The sequence below is a fragment of the Brachyhypopomus gauderio genome, chromosome 5 (assembly GCF_052324685.1).
Source record: "Brachyhypopomus gauderio isolate BG-103 chromosome 5, BGAUD_0.2, whole genome shotgun sequence".
NCBI lineage: Eukaryota > Metazoa > Chordata > Actinopteri > Gymnotiformes > Hypopomidae > Brachyhypopomus > Brachyhypopomus gauderio.
Window position 1 is genome coordinate 4,857,017 of NC_135215.1, and position 21,759 is coordinate 4,878,775.

General features: G+C 42.2%; 1 protein-coding gene across 3 annotated transcripts in view; it reads right to left on the reverse strand.

The window, feature by feature from the left end:
- btbd11a (BTB (POZ) domain containing 11a) overlaps positions 1-21,759 on the reverse strand; it is a 109,551-nt gene that overhangs the window by 15,172 nt on the left and 72,620 nt on the right. For all 3 annotated transcript variants that reach the window (XM_077005086.1, XM_077005087.1, XM_077005084.1), the window contains exons 3-4: positions 7,014-7,221; positions 4,007-4,159 (exon numbers count right to left, since the gene is read on the reverse strand). In XM_077005086.1, the coding sequence (XP_076861201.1) occupies positions 4,007-4,159; positions 7,014-7,221 (361 nt within the window). The remainder of the gene's footprint in view (positions 1-4,006; positions 4,160-7,013; positions 7,222-21,759) is intronic.

Consider the following 21,759-nt stretch of genomic DNA (forward strand, 5'->3'; position numbering starts at 1 on the left):
GACGAACGTTTACTCTGTAGTCATTTTTAATGATGTTTAGTCCAAGCTTAAGCAATTTCAAAAACAGTCCTAAATTGTAGAGAAAAACCTTGAAAAAGATCAGGAATTCAGATATATTGCACAACCTGGAGTAACACACAAGACATGCAAGTCTTCACAAAGAGCTGTGGCAACACAGAGAGTGTTCATATTCAGAACAATCAATGTGATTAAGGCCAGTTGGGTACAGCGATTGGTCACCAGACGTAATCATTACAATGGGATGTGACCCTCCAAAGAGAGAGCCAGACACACCTAATCTCTCCAAACTCACGGCTCAGCCTGTGTCTACGAACGGAACAATCAGGGTGGTAATAATGGAAATCACAGACAGCAAGGGCACCAGACTGTCCCATGCCCACGTCTGCATGGACATCTGAAAGGGAACGGGTGATGAAAACTGGAACACAAGTCTGAAACGGAATGGGTGATGTAAGCCGAAACATCTCCATCACCACTATGCATCGTGTTTAAAGACTCTTAAGAAAACACCTTGTGTGACACTGAAGTGACCTGAAGAAGCTCAACGCTACACCGTGGTCAGCTAAACACCAATGGGGACAGTGTTGGGAGGTTAACCCCGGCAGTTTGTAATCTGCCTGCGTAACATGGCTAATCGGCCTTGACCTGCCAACTTCCTCCCTCTTCAAAATAAGGCTCAAAGAAATACACCTGAAATTCATCTCATGGAGTCGTGAAGGAGTCATGAAGGAGTCGTGGAGAAGGAGGTGTAGTTGTAAAGTCTTCGGCCTCAGGGCGAGGTCCTGCTACAGCCATTCTCAGTGATTGTGTTGCTCTCTCCTCACATTAGCTATGTCAGTCACACGCTACCCTTGCACACACAGTCAACACGCCCCCTCATTAGCCGCGGTCTTACATTTCTTGGCAGCAGAATGTATGGTGTCAGTATCTTAGGGACAGGCCATTTTTGATGCAATTGCTCCTGGAAGTGCAAACACTGTGATAAATGGCAAGTACTGTTATTTTATTTCTTGTTTATTTGACTTATTTGTTTATGTATTTGTTTGTTTGTTCATTTTATGTTTATTTAAGGGGCCAAAATGGAGCCGTTGTTTTTTTTTTTATGTTATCCCTGACTGTTTCGGTTTTTATAATACATGCATTCCTGTTTTCTTTAAAAATCTGAAATGGTCTAATAAAAAAGTACATAAATTCTGATAAATCTGTCTCTGGTAAATGAGTATGTTGAAGTTTTCAGGTGAAATTCTGCTTTAAGGGCCAGTGTTTGGGTCAGTGCCACGCTTGTTACTGGCATTCTGAGCAAGTAGAGACAAGTACAGATATGGCCATCATTCAAGCTTCCTCTAAGAAACCCCACCCTTTCTTCCTCTGAGAGACCACACCCCATCCTCTTCTCAGAGACCACACCCCATCTTCTACTCAGAGAACACACCCTGTCTTCTTTTCAGAGACCACACCCCGTCTTATACTCAGAAAACACACCCTGTCTTCTTCTCAGAGACCACACCCTGTCTTCTTCTCAGAGACCACACCCTGTCTTATTCTCAGAAACCACAGCCCATCTTCTTCTCAAAGACCACACCCTGTTTTCCTCTGGTTTTCCTTTCTCCAAAATATTTCATTCTGCATTGGCCTTTGGATCAGAGGCTGGGGAGGAGTCTGCTGGAGTGAGTCATCGTGTGACAAGCCTTCTTACATCTCGTCTCTCACCCAATATGTTGTCAATAGAAACAGACATATGTATATATTGCCCTAGGGTAAGTTTCTTGCCCTTGGCAAGTCAACTCTTTCCCGAGTTCTTGAGCTCTCGGCGATGTCTTCATTCCTGCCAATGTCCTAAATTCCAAAGCACACTTAGCTGCAGTGCAGTTTCTCTGACAGGTGTCACAAAGAACAGAGGCTACAGTACAACCAGCATTGATACATCTGTCCCAGACTGTTGTGTGTTAAAAGAGCCATAGCCCAATTTCTGAGCTTATGCAGCCAAGACGTAACAAAATGTGCTTTATCTGTGTAATTTACAGTATATATGTAAATATAGAAAGAGAGATTCTGATTATATAAAGAACACACACACACACACACACACACACACACAAACACACACACACACACACACACACACACACACACACACACTCACACACACACACACACACACACACACGCAATGGCTCTTAACACAAAACAATAAAGTCTTTGGGACAGTCTTATGAATGTTGGTTGGACTGCAGGTTATCTTCTATCTCTGTCTCTCCATCTATATATAGAGAGAGTTAGAAAGTGATAGAGAGAGATATTCTGAGTATATATCTATATATGTAGGGAGAGAGAGGGAGAGAGAGAGAGAGAGAGCGCACATTGCATAAGAATCCGCTGACACTTATCTGGTGATCCATTTAAATATTGTTCTGGGGTTGCCATTAACACAGTGGGTGGTTTAAAAATAACTGCAGGTGGAGGAGAGGAGGTATAGCCACTCAGGAAGGGACAGGAGCGCAAACCTGAAGCCTCGCGGCTGTTGGGGAAGCAATCTGTGCAGGCTGCAAACCCCCAGAAGGTTAAACTGTTCCTCCAATTGTACTCCCTACCTCTTCTAGATCCATAGATATGTTCTGTTTCAACAAGGACCCAGAATCTCAGTAAGTATCAAAGCGTGAAGTTTAATCCGAGATTAGCCAAATCCATAGAACACAAATTGAGGGGCTAGACAAGGCAGAGCTCAGAATTCAGGTGAGCGTAGAAGGTGGTACGACAAAAATGCTGCAGCAAGCAGGATGCGTGTCATTGAGTTAGCACAGCAATACATTACAATAGCTATGGTCAGGTGTGTATACTGGGTGTACATGGGCCTCTGATGGGACTTAATTACTTACTAACTTACAAGGAAGGGTTTAATTAAAACACAGTGTCTGAGCAAAACAAAATCATTAAGTAACGGTTTTGGACACATGTCCCTGCACACGTCCCTACGCATGTCCCTTACACGTCCCTACGCCCGTCCATACATACATCCCTAGGCACTTCCTTACACACATCCCTAGGCACACGTCCCTACACACGTCCCTAGGCACACGTCCCTAGTCACACGTCCTTAAGCACACGTCCTTAGGCACACGTCCCTAGTCACACGTCCCTAGGCACACGTCCTTAGGCATACTTGCATGTGCAGCCCTCAGGTTATCTGAGGCTTTTCAAGGATGTCCTGCTCATCAGTTCTGTAGCTTAAAGACTTAAAGACAACACAAAGACCAATCTGTAACCTTGAAAGAGTAGAATTCCCTAACATACCATTAAACCATGACACTGTATCACTCATCATGCAGTGTTTGATCTTTTAATTAGGTAGATGGATGTTGCTATGGATTTATTAATTTATTTGGTCAACAATGCTTCCCGAAAGTACCTACCATGAAGAGAATTGCAATGATGGCTTCTTCACATATTGCATAATTTTACTTCTTCTTCTTCTAGGATACAACTCTGGCACTCTTGACAAGATTCCCCACTGTCCCAAAATCGCTGGGCAGTGTTGTAACTTAATTATCCCTGTAATTGCACAGAGTGTTCTAGAGGGAACCATTGACTAAATTAAATTTTCTCACACGCTAAAAATAATGACACTCACAAAATTTTACTCCTTTTTGCTGTTGGTCTACCTGCACTTACCAGTATAACATCCAAACAGAAAAGGAGAGAACATTAGAAGCTGCATGTCACTTTTTAAGCTGTGTTAACATATACCGCAGCAGTGTGTCTGTCTGTGTCTGAGTACAGTCTGCACATGTCTGATTGTGTCCGAGTACAGCGTGTACAGTGTGCGTCTACGTACAAGTATGTGCATGTCTGTGCATGTCTGAGTGTGGCTGTGCGTGTCTGAGCGCACTTGAGTACACGTGTGCACGTGTGACTGTAGGCGTGCGAGGTTCAAGGCAGGCGCTCGCGCGTGAGTGCAGGCGGGGGGGGGGGGGGGGGGGGGACTTACTTCAGCTGCCGCGGCTCACAGTCCACCCCGGGCAGGAGCAGGCGCGCCGCCTGACGCACGTCGTCGCTGTCCACGGAGATGCTGCGGCGGTGGTCTGTGTGCGCGACGGCCACACGGATCCACTCCATCAGCGGCGGCAGCACGATGAACGGCCTGCAGCAGGGGACAGAGGCGCAGCCCCAACGTGACCGTCTCTCTCAGCCACGGTGTATTTAACGAAGAACATCACGACCAAACGCAGTCCGCCTTTAAAGTCGTCACGCTTCTACCCGAGCAGATAATAGAGTTCGAAAGCTCCAGGTGTGTTTCTTGGCACCAGAAATGCTCCATGTAGCATGTTTTAATGGAGTATTTTTTTCTACTTACCTACACACAGGCTGCTGTTTATGAATTCTTTCCTTTCACAAACATATGTTGTTGTTTGGAACTGAATCTTACGTTTCTATTTGCAGGCTGTTTCTGGCAGGTCAGAAAGATAATCGTACACACTCCACTGGGATTTCTGTTGCTACTAATTACCAGTGCAAAACTGCCTCTAATTTGTGTAGCTAAGAATATTCTGAATGTGAAACAGCTTAAAACACAGATACATACTTTTATGACCAATGTTAAATCCAAATGAAAATGCTCAGCTGTATTGTTTGAGTACGATTAGTTGGTTGTTCATATTTGAGATTTGAAGGTTTATATATATAGCTTATATATATATAGCTTATATATATATATATATATATATATATATATATATATATATATATATATATATATATATATATATATCACAACAGATTATTTTAAATATTAGAGTATTACCTAGGATTTTAATAACCATGGAATTAAATTTTATGTGTTGAAAATCTTCTCTGAACAATAGCTTTGGGTGTTGGTTCTTGAATAATGAAAAGTGTATAATCAAGATGTTTATCAAGGAGCTTTGGAGGACATTATGTTTCTAATGCTAAAGGCAGTCTTAACAGCAACAAACAACAGACACCCACACCCCCACATACATACCCACATGTACACACACTATATGTACACGCATACATACCCACGTGTGAAATAGGTTCTAAAATGGGCTGGGCTATTTGTTTCTCCTGAACACAACAGCTTCACGGTATCTGTCCACCCACGCATTGCCCAGAAAACACTGTGAAAATGTTGATATATTGGGTTTCATATGCTGCACACACCCACCGGTGGTTAAAAGAACGTAATGTGTGGCACAAAAAGGCAGGCTAAATAAATCCTTGTCTCAGAGTCAGAACTAATGGATGCATTAAAGCCCCTCACATGTAACCCAAACACTGAGAACAGCACGACAACTAAAAAGTCATTTCAAGATCATTAAACGATATTACACAAATATGAACATGTTTCTGACTCCAACATACTTTCTATGACCAGCGTTTTTACAGTTAGATTTGCACAATCAACAGCCTTCTTCCCTAGACACCAGCCCACCGCAGCAGAGCCTGCCAATGATCCGTGCTCTGCCAAAACAAGCAGCAAGCCGTTCTCTGCTTCTCGCCTGTCTAACGAACGCTCTGCTCCCTTCTCCACCCTGGATAGCAGTGTCTGCACACAGAGCACAGGGTAGGATCCAGGCGCATTTCTTTTAGCCGTCCAATTTTGAAATTAAAAAGCGAGGCCCCATCTGGGCGGATAAGAAACACGGCCGCGTTTTGTCAACTTTGTGAGGCGGCGGTGCGCTTCCTCCAGAGCCGCTGTCCCGAGGAAGGGAGTTGTCCCTTCTCAGGGGTGAGCCGGAAAATAGGCCTCCAGTAAAAAAAACATTGGTTTCACAAGTTCTTTTTAAAATGCCAGAAATAACAGAGAAAAAAAAATACTATAATCTGGATTTTGCAAGAAATTTGGAAATCTCTGACTCATTCAAGGCTATTTCACTGAAATTGGCAGATGTGTTGACCTCGCCTCTTCGAAAAAAATATATAAAGCTGTCATGTAAATCTAGTCAGAACTTTAGGGAAGTTTGACCAAACTCTTTCATTCAGTGAGATCATTCTAAATTGGAACAGACAAGTTCTTTGAAAGAAGGAGTCAGACATAAAGAGAGACATATCGAAACTGAGGGGAGATGAAAAAAGGCTGTGTGATAGATTGTGTGTGTGTGTGTGTGTGTGTGTGTGTGTGTGTGGACCTGAGGCAACATCACACAAACAGCCTTCACCCAGTGTAGCCAGCCACCTGCTTCCTGGCTAACTGTTCCCCTTCTCTCCATTCCTCTCCTCCTCCATGTGTTTCTAGGCCCTTCCTTCACTCTCTCACCACCACTTCACAATTTGTCGTCATTTTCACTGCTCCTTCCATATCTGCGCCTCATTCCTGTCTTTACCTGCTTTACTTTTTCTATACGTGAATCCCTTCCCATTTATTTTTGATTTTCACTTCACAACCCCACCACCCTTCTCCTTAACTCTCTCCGGGAAAGATTATCCTCCGCCGTGCGTAAAATGGAGCTGTTCTTCCCAGGAGGATCACGCCGCCTGCTGCCTTGTCTATACTGTGGACCAATGTGTGGGTCTCCTCGGAAGGTACCTTTTATTTATTTATTTTTTTTGGATATCACATCTGAGTTTTAGCTGTCCAGAGAAGTTCTGTGTGTCAAACCACGCTGCAGCACAGCAGGTGATGGATGCTTTCTTGAACCTTCCATTAGCACCCAATTCTGCAGCTACCTGGTGGAGAGAGGAGGGGTGGAGACAGCCTACTCGCTCGCCGTGCTCAAACGTCATCATTAGAAAACCTGGAAACATGTTAACTATCCAGACCTCCCTCCCTTGAGTTCCAACACTGGCTTTGTGTTGACTACATAACTTCCTAAAACAACCTCTGGTGCAACGAGACAGGTTCTTGTGCAGCAGCGAGATCTGAGGAGCTTCAGTACAGCTTCAGTTGTGATTTCTGAAGCAGCTTTTGCCTTCATGTCATGGAAATGGATGCATGGTAAAAATGATGAGATTCCCTGCTGTGTAATTTCTCCCACCTTTCCGTATGCAGCACGACCTTGGAGGGCTCCACGTTGGGGTTCTCCCACTCTATCTGGGGACAGTGCATGAAGTAGCAGAGTGTGTAGAGAGCCTCGGGCTCCCAGTGCACAGGTCCGCTGTGACTCTGGTGCACTGGCGTTCCGTTGCTAGAGTTCTTGATGTGCAGGGGTTGTAGGTGATGCATTGCACGAGACACCAGGTCACCTGCAGGGGACGACATGGTTGTTTAGAACAGAAGCACACAGCATTCACATTCACATGCACTCTTCAGAGCTGTAGCAAAGTCTATGCAGCAAAAGGAAACAAAAAGCATACTGAAGAAACACACAAACACAGACTGTGTCTGGTACACCAAGTACACCAACGTTTTTTTTGTTCTTCTTGTTTTGAGGTGAAGAACCTTGGCAGTGGCTAATTAATGGGTTCTGTGCAACACACACACACACACACACACACAAACAAACATACACACACACAACACAGCAATGCAACATTTCACCCAGGATTCCTTACCATTTCATTTTCAAGGAGAAGCTTTTTGTTGTACATGTCCTTTTTAATTTTCATGCATACATACATGAGCAGATTCTGTGATGTCCATATTGCTCCTGTGCAATATTATCTGAGAGCATAGCATCACATTTGTGAATTTCCTAAACCACAAATATTGTGCAGTGCCGATCAGATAATCCAGCCCGTAAAATCTGGATTTCTGTGCAGCTGGACTCAAGGACATCTCTCAAGCCTGTGTCCCCAGACCACATCTACCACAGACCTTCACTGTATTTAAAAGACACATAAAGCGACAGGCACATGAATAAACCCCGCTGATTTTGGCATTTTTGTTGTTTGCCAGGAGAAACACACCACACCCTCTTCAAGGGCTCGAGGATGGAGCTGTCCACTCCCGTGGCACAGGAGTGCCCTACGACTTTCGTCAGTTGTGAGTGAGCACCAGCGCTATTGCATTAGGGCGAAATGTCATCGACTCTGCACTCCACCAGTAGACGTGGAGAGCGAACTAAAGGAGAGAGCAAGCTAGACGTGATCAAGAGGTCTGCTGCCACCGCTGCTGACATTCACGCGCCCGCGAGACACGTTTGAAGATCCCGTCAACATTGTACGGCACAAACCCAGCCTTCCCAATACTCTCCTACACGCCCTTAAAAATACACGCACTTATACTTTAGACCACACGCATACAAGGCTGAGTATTTCTTACTGTGGTGCAGGAAAGATGAATTCCTATTAAAGGGTAACAACTGGATGACAACTAACCCAAGATCAATTCGGTGTGGATCCAGCTCATTAGTCAAACGGCATGTTGGAAGACGTCCAGAGTTAGACATCATCACTCCTGTGTGGCCTCTGGCCTGCAGTTATGGGATATTTGTCTGAAATAAAGTGCAGCCCTAGAGTGCAGAGAAACAGCCTGCAAACCGCTGTGTGTCAAAGCAGCCCTGCAAGCCTAGCAGAGTGGCAAAACCCTGAACTCATTATTACAGCAGGGGCCATCTCAGAAACAGTGACCTTTCTGCAGGAAACACAGAGGCGACCTTAATGATGCTGTCAAACAAGCTAGTAAACATCTCACACTACTAAACGATAACAGCACCACTACTGACTTCTGTACTGACTACAGAATGAATCCTTACTTCTCATTAAAAATGCACAGGAATATCACTACCACACAAGTAGGCAGATTAATAATTAAAAATTCATTAATCTGGGTGATTAATAGGATTTAACAAAATTAATGCATTTAGATAACACATTACCGAGCCCATGTTTCATATTGATCACCCTGCCGGTGTGGAAAGGCACATAATGTCACTGGAAAATGTGCATTATAATATAATACAAATGTTTATTTTCACATCAACATTGTAGATAATGTTTTAATGCGGCATCAATCTGTTCACAACTTAAGGTAATCTTGTTAAAGGTTTCACACTGGTGGCTATGGATATAGAAATATCAATTATGAGAATCAGTCCAGAGTTCCCATATTAGTGCATCCATATGAAATGAATCCATTGTGTGCATGGCCAATGGTTATAAGTGGCATGGCCACTGGTTATGGCTGGCTCATTTGAAATAAAAATAAATTCATTATGATCTTCAGAATACACTATATTCAAAGTTTAAAAACAGAAAAAATTACAGCCATAGCTGATCTACACTCACGAGCCACTAACTACCTCGTGAGTGTACAGTTAGAGTCAATGGCCCATCTGTTGCAGTGACCAGCTTGAGTTAGTCAGCCTGTAACTCTCACCACTTTTCTCACCATTGAACCATTGTTGGCCGTTGCTTTTAGATGTTTGGATGGGAGGTTCCTCTCAGTCAGGCAGTCACAAGCACCCACAATGAAGTGGCCAGTGGGTGTAAGGTAGATACAGAGGTTGGTGAGGGTATTTTGTTCCTTACCCATTACAAATTGTACTAAACTATAATATATCTGAATACATTCATTCACATAGTTTTAAGTACTTACACCAATTCCATAGACTCAGTATCTTGTTCATGCTTTTCATCATAATATTTTCTTAAGATTAGTCACTACAAATTCCCCTTATTTAGTTTTAGTCTTGTGCGCAATAGCCAACATCGTGAGAGTTGCTGTAAGGCAAACAGATGTTTCCTCCAAGACACTGCGAGAGAACACTCCGGAAGACGACTATCACCTATTCAGGTGAGTCTCCTGGACCGACCGGATGGCCACCACTGCCTAGCATAGTCGTTATTCCTACGATAAACTCTGATAGCTCCGATTTCATCCGCACAAATCCCCCCTTCGACTGACAGACTGGCATATTTCTACCATCAACGTTTTTGTTGCTTTTTGGGTTTTTTTTTTTTTTGTACTTTAATTGTTTTTATGGCTGGCACCGCTGTGAGGGTGGAGGGGTGGTGGAGGGTGGAGAGCGTTCACGCAGTAATTATGCTCCAGACGTTCCCCGGCGGCCCCCTTTTTTTGCATACCTCCATTAATCACCAGAAGTGACTCGGTGGATCTCCATCTCATTCTCCCCACACATGATGCTGTAATAGGAGGTGTAATTACGGGGAACAGATCACACCCACGTCGAATATGACACCAGAGGGGTGCCACCTCTCAACGAATATATGTGATCGAATGGAGACAGCTGATATTGAGACATTTCTAGTACGTGAGCCGTTTAGTTTTAATCTGAAACAAAGATGGAAGTCAACTAAAAACCTTATTCCTTATTCCTGTAGAAAAACCCTATGCAAACTTTTTCATAGCACATTTTCTCATTTCTTTTCTCCTATCTTGCAGACCTTTGATCTTCCAGTGTGGAATCTTACCACATTTGAATTTTTTTATTCTTCACTGATTAAAACTAAATCAAAAAAACATGCAATGACATGCAAAGCAGAATTAATAGCCATATTAAATTATTTAAAAGAGAAAATGATCAGAGCCTTGTAATCATAGTGTGATCTACAATACTCCAATATCACAAGTTCATCAACTCATAATGTTTACAGTACTGAAAAAGTGATTAATTGAATTCATTTTTTAAATTATTTTTCTGTCAAAGCATTCACAGGCTCTGCCAATATCTTTGCAGGACATGTATAGTCGTATACTAATCAGAAATCCCAAACTTAATCAGATTGTATAATATCCACATTAGTTCTACTGACCACAGTATTCAGTCAATAAAAGTCTACCCTATGAGACAGAGCACTGTACACTGTACACTGTAATCATATAGGAAAAAGAGGGAAGGGACTTGCAGATTTCAGTGATGGCATCTCAGAAAAATCTGCTGACAGCATGACACTCCCAAAACAACTTTATTTGTCAGAGCAGCAGCTTCACATGAAACAATCTGCAAAAGGACCCCAGAGTAAATATGAAATATGCCTCTCTGAAGTGCTAAACAGGCATATCCCACCACATCTTGTGCTCGTCTGCAGCACTGGTGCACGACCTGCACCTGCACCACAACCAAATGGGTCTTGCTGCATGACGCTCAAAGGTACGGAGCTTCAAACGAAGTCCTGGAGGACAAAGTCAAAGAAGAAAGCCACACAGGAGTACCCTTTCCTTCCTCGCTGGCCTTTCATCGGCTTACCGACAGAACGGAGGCCTGGGCCTTTTGAACATCAGATCAGCGGTCTCTGCTGATGTCCGTTGTGCCGCTGCGGTGTCTCCTCAACCTCCTGGCTGTGGAGGACAAATGCAATCAACCTACACACCACTATCTCTCACTGCCTAACAGCCCACGAGCATCGACTACTGCCTTCACTCCCCATGTAACGAGCTGGAGCCAGACACACTCACAAGCAACTTTTACAGACGGAGTTATGGGAGAATACACCATTCACCCATATATGTATATATATTATGCTACTGAAATGTTTATTTCATTTAACACGTTTCACTAAATCAAGTCTTTGTAGAGGGAGTTAAAGGCTATGTTTACACAGCAGGAAAAAGTGGTCCAAATCTGATCCTTTTCATCATATGCCACACAGATGTGGTGTCTTTCTAGCAGTATGAATAGCAAAAATACATTAAATCTGACATTTTCAGTCCCAAATTTGGGCACTTTCATATGTGGTACTGAAATCCAATTCAGATCTGATATGAGGCATCGTGACTCAGGTTGACCATCCAGATTGGAATTCATGCGACTTTCACATCAACCCAACTTGGTACTCTTGATAGCTGTCATGCTGCCAGGAAAGAAAAATGGACGACAACGCTGAGGGGGATTTCATAAACATTAGTGGTGATGTTTCTGTACCTCCAGAGTGGGGCTCGTTAACATGACCTGTTACTGCAGGCTGATACTGTTGTCTCTGTGTGGATTGTTTATGTCTGGATGAGTGTACACAGGTCAGCTGCCGAGTGTGATCTGTTCAGACTGATGTCAGATAGATATCACATCAAACTGTCTAACTCAAAATTTGATTTGGTAAGAAAATCTGAAAATCTTTATCTGCTGAACTTAGACAAACCAGCTCTATGCGTTTCTTATGATATTTCAACTTATCATGTTATTTATGGATTTTATTCTTTGACACAGCATGGATTAATGAAAAATCATTCCATGTCAATTTTATATTTTTGTATTGAAAACTACTAGTTTTTGTAAAAGGGTCAAATCATATACTACAAGACTGTTTTAAACTGATGTTATTAAATAATGAAATAAAAGTTTTATTCTATTTCATAGATCATTAAAATCAGCTGATAGGTCTCCTCTACACATTTGAGAATTTTCTTCAGACATTAGTTGTCATAGCAACAGTCAACCATCACAGACCCATTATACATGTGATAGTATAAAGTAAGTATTGTCTACAAGTGCATATATATACATAAATATGTTTGCTTGTTTGTTTGTTTTTTTAAACAAACTGGAACCCAGTTTGAGGGTCACAGCCCCTAGTGTTCTGACTGCCATGGGAAACACTGTTGTTTACACCTTCTCTCAGCCCATAGTATTTCTTTATATGAGCTTTTCGTGTTCCTTGTTCCTGATGTTGCTATCACTGGGGTTTGCCACAGTAAATCATTCGGTCATTCTCCACAACCTTCAAGGGTGCGTCCCACTTTGACCTTGGAACGCCCACTCCACACTCTGCACAGATGTTTCGGTCTTTTCCCTTCCGTTGTAGATCCCAGCCTCTATTGATCTTGTGTTCAGAGCTTGTTCCTGTGCTGCCGTGATAAGTGCCTCCATGCTGTCTTTCAATCTAGCCATTTCTAATCGTTGGTGGGATTTCTCCATGTCAGCCACTTCCTCTTCCCACAATGGTTCCTCCTCCTCCCCATTCTCATCCACCTCAGGTTCCTGCTGTCTGAGACATTCACCAAACACTCGGGGACATCCTTCTGGTGTATTCCTGGATCTTTGATGTTTCGTCCTGAATAGTGGATTTGATGTCTCAGTAATCTTTTGTTCTCCTCTTTCTACTTAGTGTACAGTCTCAGTGTGCTGGATCTGGGGTGACGTGGTCCATGCATTGTGAGGAGTTTCCTAGTCTTCATGTCAGTAGCTACTCCTGCTTCAACTTATTATGCCAGCAGGGTATAGCTGGCATAGGTAGGTGAGCGTAGGTGTGGGTGGCGTGGATGGTTTTTCTTCCCTTTAGGAGACTTCTCGAGACTTGCTTCACTGTTTCTAGGTATTTGGCTGTAGTTTCTTTTTTTGTGACATCCCTTAATTGTCCACTCCCTTTGTGATTCCTTTTATTGTCCACTTTTGTCCATGGGTGTCTTGTATTTGTTCGAGTAACCACCTATTTTATCAGATCCCCCGTCGTCTGACATGGACCTTGTTGACCTGGGTGATGTCCAGGCTGTTGAGACTCTCTCGTTTCTGTCTGTCCACATTAGTAAGGTAGGTGGACAGTGAGCTCCGACAGCAGTGCAAAGAGGTCAGAGGTACAGTAGTTCTTTCCTCAACTAAACAAAAAGGAGGTGTCGATGTAACAGAGCAGATGGTTGGCAGCTATGCTAAAGAGGCAACCAAAACGAGCCCCTGGCTCTGGTTTACAATCTCTTGGATGAGCCTGCCCTCTCCGTGTTGTTACCCTCGGTACTGGGAAAGCACGCTCCGTGTTGTTACCCTCGGTACTGGGAAAGCACGCTCCGTGCACGGCAGTTGTTCCTGAAAGACCTGGCAAAAGGTCTCGTCACTCCAGAGAACCGGTATCGGCCACAACAGTGCCCACTTTCACAGCCACAACACCGAGGCAATGGGAAAGTGTGGGAAAAGTACAGAGAGGAGAGAATCTGGCACAGCCAAAGGAAGCAAGCTGAAAACTACAGAACATTTCAAAGCTTTCTGAGAAATATATTTTGTGAGATTATAGTTACATAATCTACTAACGATTTGTGAAACACAAATTGGGTTCAAGGTGAGTTAAGGTAAAGATCTAATGCATTTTAAGTATTTAGAATTTCACCTTCCTTATTGTACATTCACACAGAAAGTGAAGACATAAACAAGACTGAATCAGTAAGACATTTGTGTGTCATCAAATTCTTAAATTAGTACTGATTAACATTAAAAAATAGATACATTTTCTTTGAAGAACACCATCTTTCCAACACGGGTCTTACTGAGGCCCTTTATGCTTTATTTGGTTGTGTTAGGGCTGTGCATTCTAGGGGTAACATTGTGCTGTTCAGTGATTTTCATTTAGCGTGTGCACTGGAATATTAATTGTAACTTCAGGCCAAAAGAAAAGCCGTTCTGAAGCCTCACCAGGAAGCTATCAGGAACTGTAGATCTCTGGACATGCCTCACTTGCTGGTAAATGACTCTCTTGAATAGGTGAGCACTTTTTAGTTACGTGTGTGTGTAATTCACCGGCTCCCCCTCTGAGGCCTCTGGAGAGGCCTGTGACGGCACTGCCCAAGCTGTGTTCACTGAGCAGACTGCACTGCCATCTCAGCCCGAGCAGTCCTCACTATGATTTGTCCATTAGCAGCTGGCCAGCTCACTATTCGTCACTTCAAATAACCACTGACAGTGAGCAAAATGTGCCATCCCGAAGCACATACATTCTTCCGGGAATGCCTCACAGGGCACAGATAACCTGGGGCGATCACCACGATGAAGTCTTTAAAAGTGCATTTACTGCCTGATAATGACCATCAGTCACACCGAATCAAAAATGTCAGTTGCAGGCAAAACGAACGCATGATCAAATTACACACTGTGGGCAATTATCCATACGAGTGATGGAAGCCAAATGGATTAGGCAATCCCGAAAATTTGATTTTGGACCAATCCAAAATCTCAAAGTCCGTACAGAGTTAAAAACAAATAAGCCAGCAAAAATGCCACTGAGTCTTTAAACCCCCCACCCCTCACCCCCAATGCTGCACAGAGCACAAGCTCAGTCTCGCTTGTGTGTAGAACTGCACACACACATTCACACACATTTTGCTTCTTGTCTTTACAAAGTCATTAGGCAACAGATGACAGGAGCCAGAGGGCGGAGTCAGATTACCAAGAGAAACATTTAAGAGGCTCTCGAGAGCACATCAATATCGCAGCCCTGATTGGAGCAGCCAGGGGTTGCTGGTGCTGAAGCCACGCTAATGTTTTATTCATGCTGCGGCCTGAGCCAGGAGGGCCGCCTACAGCCGCACCAGCGCGGTCAGACTGAGATTAGCGAGCCGCTGCCTTGCTTGCCTTTGTGCCACAGAATCTCATTTTCTGTTGAAACATGTCACACTTTTGTTTAGCTATTGAGTTACAACTGGGAATATGGGTAAAAAAGTGTGCATCCATCAGTAATCCCAAGAGGACTCACACTGGGCTGCTGTGCTGAAATGAAGTGACCCCAGCCTTTTCTGTGGAATCCCCGAGGAGTCAGCTCATTAAAATGATTTACATAATGAGCCCGCATTAGCCAGTCAAAGGTGTTTGTCATTTACAATCACTCAATTTCTGGACTCTTAAACAGTCAGAGGACCCTTGCAGCAAACAAATGCAAAGGCAGTAAGAGCCTACAGGTTCAAACTAGAAGCCATGAAATCAGAGCTGCTGTCTGGGGGTCCAGTGTTGTGGGACGCCTGCAAAGTGCAGATACTGTTTAATGGCCCGGCCAGCACTGTTGCAAGAGCCACTGCAGGGCGGATCAGAGTTTGGGCTTAAGATTTCCCTGAATAGCCACTGGGTAGCCCATGCATACACAAACACCTCCCATTCAGCTCCCGAAGGGGGTGAAGAAATGTCTGGGAGGCTTAAATGCACTTAATTTATGCCGAGTTTTCCTCGCGTCAAAGTGCTAGCTTTTCACTTTACGGTAGATATACAGATTGCCTTTGCCAACCTGGATAAACTAATTAGGTGTCAAAGTAATACTAGTATTGTGGAGGAACAGTGGACAAAATGCTGAGACAGGGAGCCAGACAGGAGTGTGAAACCGCTCCTCTTCACTTGAGACTGAGTGTCTCAGCTATTAACTACTGAATTAAAAACATCAGGAAATAGTGCTGGTGCTCTTTAATTACTCCTTCTCAGTTTGGCTCCAGGGTTTTCCTTTGATGGTGGAATATTGCTACTGTGCTGTGCACTTGCAGCAAACCCCTGCACAGCTCTGTATGGCTTCCTCTTTTAAAGCAGTGAAATCGAAAGACTGACTGGTACAAAGAGATAACGTGCACCATTATATTTTAATGACCCGTGTCCTATTTTTTTCCTTGCGAAGGAGAACAGTTCAAGGTCCTGTTTATATTTTTGACAACCAGACAGGTGTTAATAGCATAACGTGCTTAATCTATGGCTGGCGTGAATTTTAAGACCACCTCCAAACCAAAAGACTATATATTTTGTCTAAATTCTAAGTTGATTCTCATTCATTTATTCCCATTTATTATGAAGTGGTGCAACAATGTTGATAAATTTTAATTGTGTTTTTGGAGAGAGTGGTTGTTGGAGCACAAAGGTGTAACAACTGATCTTAAAATAGACTGAGAGCAAAGAGAATAATGCTTAGTTATACCCCAGTAGAGAAAGTACTGCTTCCCTACACATTTCTATAGAAATTATTCTCTAGAGCGGTTTTGCTCCTTCTACTAAAAAAACCCATCTTGCTGTGAATACTGCCACTATGTTAGACCACGCTCCATGCGTGGTATGCTCCTGATCTCGAGATAGGAACGTGTGTCATGTCACCCAGTGGAAGCTTCTACATGTGCTTATATGCTCCCTGGCCTTCAGCAGATCCATTCCCACTCACCTGTTCTATATCCCACACAATCATTATATTTTACTAGGTCTTTCTACACCATTTAATGAGAATTTCTCAGCTTTTGCTTCTGGAGTCTGGACTCTCCTGGTTTCTACCTAAAATGAGTGTTTCTTGTCTGCCTCGTTGTCTTTCTGCTGTTTTGACATGGACTGGATTTTCTGCAATTTTCATCTGTTGGATCGTGTTTAGAAAAAAAAAAAAACACTATGTTGCATCTGCATTCATAATCCTGAAAACTGGTGATGCAGTATTCAACTTAATGCTTGTTGATATTCAAAAAACATCTCCTAGGTTTCAGGAACCAAGTGTGAATATTTCCTGAGCTCAGACACACATACTTGGATCCTATCACAAAAAATTTCTTCCAGTCATTGAGGGCACAGGCAAGCACACATCTGCTTTTCAGAAACCACCACATTTTGCAGCATTATGGCGATCCTCAGAGGAAAACACAAACAGATGCAACAGAGCTGAAGTTAATTTCTGTGTTGTTTTCAATGAAAATACCTCAGACCAGCGCTGAACCTCAGCGGCAGCAGATGACGGCGGTTGAAATCCCATTATGTCACTGCAGACTTGAATAGCATAAGGGAGTCTAATGGATTCATTTTTCACTCAAAGTGATATAGACATTGGACTCTACATCATTTCTTTCATATCTGTTTTAGTCATGACAACTCGAATATCATAATTACATGCATAGCTCTTGACAGCTCTTACATAAATTGGGGCACACAAGTTCGATCTGATAGTCTCTTACCAAGTTCATATGAATTTAACACAAACTTGTGTAATCCTTTATGAACTAAATACAAGTCGTTCACAGTACAGGTCTGGTGTTACTGTCACATCAAAAAAAGAAAGGCACACACTGTATTCTTAATTAACTGTTTGAATTCAGCCAAGTAAATTAGTCAAAGCCAATCTGCCGTAGGTGGGGCTTGTGGGGAACAGCTAGGATGTGAAGGGATCAAACTGAACACTCAGTTTCTCATGGTGGTCAGCAACATTGTAAGAAGAAGGGTGAGGTCCTCTCCTGGAATTTGAGAATGGCGTGTCATGGCTTCCAGACTGCAGAGCGCTCCCACAAATCTGTCAACGACCAATCAACACCACAATCATTCTTCCACTCCTCTGCTGACCACCGGCCCAGAGATTTGTGCAAACCCTTTAAAATGACCTATCAGAATGTAAATCAGGGCCAGCATGTGGGTGTGAACAGAACAGCCTTTATTATGCATATTTTCAACATTGAAATGACAGAATTGAAGGAAAGTGCAGGATGTCCTCATTTTATTACTGTACGATAACAAAATATGAAATGAAGTATGTGTAGAACAGAAATGCACAGTAAGGGAACTTTAATGAGATGTGGGTAATGAGAAGTCTCTTTGTTTTCTTATCTAAAGGCATATTTTATGCAAAATTCCTAAACTCTAAAAAATTGTCAAAATACTTTTTTACAAGCATGTGCAACATGTTTCATTTAAGAATTTAAGTGTAACTATTTAAAACCATTTGGATATCACAAAAAACACTCATATCTGCTTTCTGAATCACCTCTCAAGACATTTCCAGATGCTGTTGGTACGAATTAAAATTCATCCCTCACCAAGAGAAACATCATCTAAAATGTCTGCTCTGTTTCCACTAAGTAGCCTTGTTGCTCGGCTCCATATTGCCATGACAATACAGAGGAATGAAATGTTCAGGACTTTCCCTTTTATCAAGTTACATGCTAACCACAGTTTCGAGTTCTCCTCAAAATCTTCAGTGTCTTTATTTGAGTGTATTTGGAATACTTTCAGGGCTGAGGTTTCTTGGAGGAGATATCATTGGTGAGTTCAGACCATCTACCATTTGGAGTACAGTAGCGTACCAGATAGGGAGGATGGAGTGGGAGGTGAAGGAGCAGGATGTTTGTGGATTGGGTGGGGGGTTCCATAGCTACTGGGCCCACCACAAGTGGCCCAAGTGGGCCGTTGCCATCAGGACTTGCACTAAACATAGGCAACTCACCGCCGGGTGACATACAAACATACAATGGTTCTTAAACTGATCTTTCAAACATGATATATTTATTATTTATAACTAAAGGCCTAAAAATGTAAATTAAATTAAAACGTATATCATTGCACAATACCGTTTCACTGGAATATTCTTATTTGGTCAGTAACAGTTAATATGACTTGTATTTATAGCAATCCAAGCAGGTAGTATAGCATAAACATTTAGGTTCAAATTAGAGGAGGCTTTATATTTTTATGTATTGTGTTTTTGTGTGTTGTTAAGTAAAAAAAAATACTAAAGTTGAGCTCAAAAGCAAAAGACAAAGCAATTGGCTGAACTGAACAGGTTTCTTAAATTGGATGCTTACTTCAGAAGATAGGAGAGACTTAATGGTTTGGCTGTTCTGTGCACTGAAAATGCCAGAGACCGGAATTTGGAGTCTATCATAGAGGATTTTATGTGTACAAAGCACATTTGCATGAGTGGTGCAAAGCTCTGAGAGCATTGTGACACAACAAAGGAAACAATAGAAAAAAATACAGTTATGGGCACTGATGACCATCATAGTTACTAGTTACACCACTGAGGAGGAAGGGACAAGATGTTCAAAAAAAGTTTGGCTGATGGTTTTGTGTCAAGATGACCTTCTCTGGTAAGCAGCATCCTAGGGGTTTGAGAAAAGTTTTGATTAAGTAATCATCACCGAGGGGATCTTAAGTCTGAAAGAGCTGGCCTTGGCTGCCTATGCCAGCATGGAAGGGAGGATTTGTTGAAGATGTATATACAGGCGAATTCAAGAGGTGAAAGCAGGACAGAATATAAACTTTTAACTGCCTTAGTTGCTGGATATGTAGGGTAGAGCTAAAGGTAAGGTGAATCTGAAAATTATGTTTGAGAACTCATTAAATGAAATTAAAAGGTCTGTTCATTTAAATAAAGTCCAGGTCATAAGACAAAAACATGGTTAATAGATTATTCTAAAATAAATATTAAATCCTCTTTGTTTTTAATTAAGGAAGCCCATATGATAGTAGGTTTCCTGGCCAAATTTTTAAATCAGTGCAATCTGCATGTGTGACCACAAGAGAATTAGACTTGGAAGAGATTAACGCCATATTGTGACTAACAGGGGCTTCTACTCATGGCGTTTTAGTGTAATGGTATGCTGTAATGGTGAAAAAGTGTCATTCCTAAAAAACACACTTTATGTTCACTTCTGTTAGGGAAATAACAGAATAGAGAAACATAGACTAAAATGTTCTTCTTCCAGGGCCGCCTTCTTGCCGTGATCATAGCACACATAGCGGTTTTACATGTTTTGAGTGAAAATGAACACAGTGTTACATCAGCAGGGGGCCACGATTGAAAATATGACAACCATCATCATTAATGGTCACCCTTTGAGTTCTTCTAATCCTACTATTTTAAGAACATAATAAGGACACGAGACTTAATGCAAAATGTACATTATCATTAACAGCCCCTCCTCTCTAATTCACAACTACGTCAGTGTCTTTATACATTATTTTATTGTTTGGGCCAACCAAACACTGCCTGTTAATTTTAAGACAAAACAATTGTCATAAAGAAGAGCTTGAGTTAGAGTTGGTCTGGTCTGGCTGGAGGTTCCAAGGCCCGTGTGTTAGAAGAGAACTGAGTACTGTGTAAGTGCCAGTGCAGAAGCTACAGATATAAACCCAGTGATGGACAGAAGGACAAACCTACATGTTCTCCTAAGCCTCCAGAGGTGTGGAAGAGACAGAGAGACAGGCGGGAAGGGAGAGAGAGAGAGAGAGAGAGAGAGAGAGAGAGAGAGAGAGAGAGAGAGAGAGAGAGAGAGAGAGAGAGAGAGAGTATAGTGTAGCAAAAAAAGAAACAATAGGAGGCAGATCCATCCCAGCAAGATAATTTAAACCAGCAATCTGGGTTAGTAGTTAAATGATTTTAAAATTACAAATAACTACAAATTACATATACATGAAACCATTAAGAGATTTTTAAACATACTCAGAAATTAAAAGAAAAGGCAACAACCTAATCAGTATCAGCAGTTTAGACATTAATATTTAAACATGATTTTATTACGTTATAAACTATAATGTAGCTAGCAATGAGCTATTTAGCAAAGCCAATATCCACAAAGTACACAATATAATGATTGGGGAAGTTATAAAGTTAAAGCAAGGCTACAATAATGACTTGAGAGGTAATAAAAGAGATTACAATAGTATTTAAAGCCATTTTCACATTAGCAATGTACCAGGAGTTGTTTTTTTGTGTTTTTTTGAGTAGCTACTCGACTCTTTAGCTTAGAAGAATGACACGATTGCTTCCACTGAATGACATGGTAAAGATGCAGTGTTTGTATTCTCTGTCAAATCCTTTTTGTTCTTCATTTAGCATATTTCAAATGAGCTAGTGAGGCTGGGACATCTTGGTGGAGATATAATGACACCTTCAGTCCATCTTTAATATGGAGGAACAAGATGTCTGTGGCTATGAATTAGACTCGTACCCTAGTATCCTAATAACTCTGACCGTTGCTGGTTCGGCTCTATGATTTCATGTCGAGATAACCTTCATCATCTCTAGACCTCATACCAGGGGTTGGAGAAACAGGGTTGATTAAATAATCATTGCCAAGGGAACAAGGAAAGGTTTATGGAAATAGTTACAGGGGAAAGGAGTAGTGAGGTGGATAGGGCTTATTGTTATCAAGTGTCCTGGTGTACACGTAAGGGAGGGATAAATGTAAGGTGATTATGCAAATTGATATTTGAATACCCCATAGTCTGACGGTACGTGACCGTGAAAGACACTGCCATCTTATGACAGAGCGAAGTTTCTGCTCATGCAGTTTTAGTGTAATGGGAGGCTGTTTTGATGAAAAATGTCTTAGTCTTGAAAACACACTTCGTGGTAAATCCTCTTAAGAAATAAAAGGGATGATAAGGTAAATCTGCACCAAGGGAATAA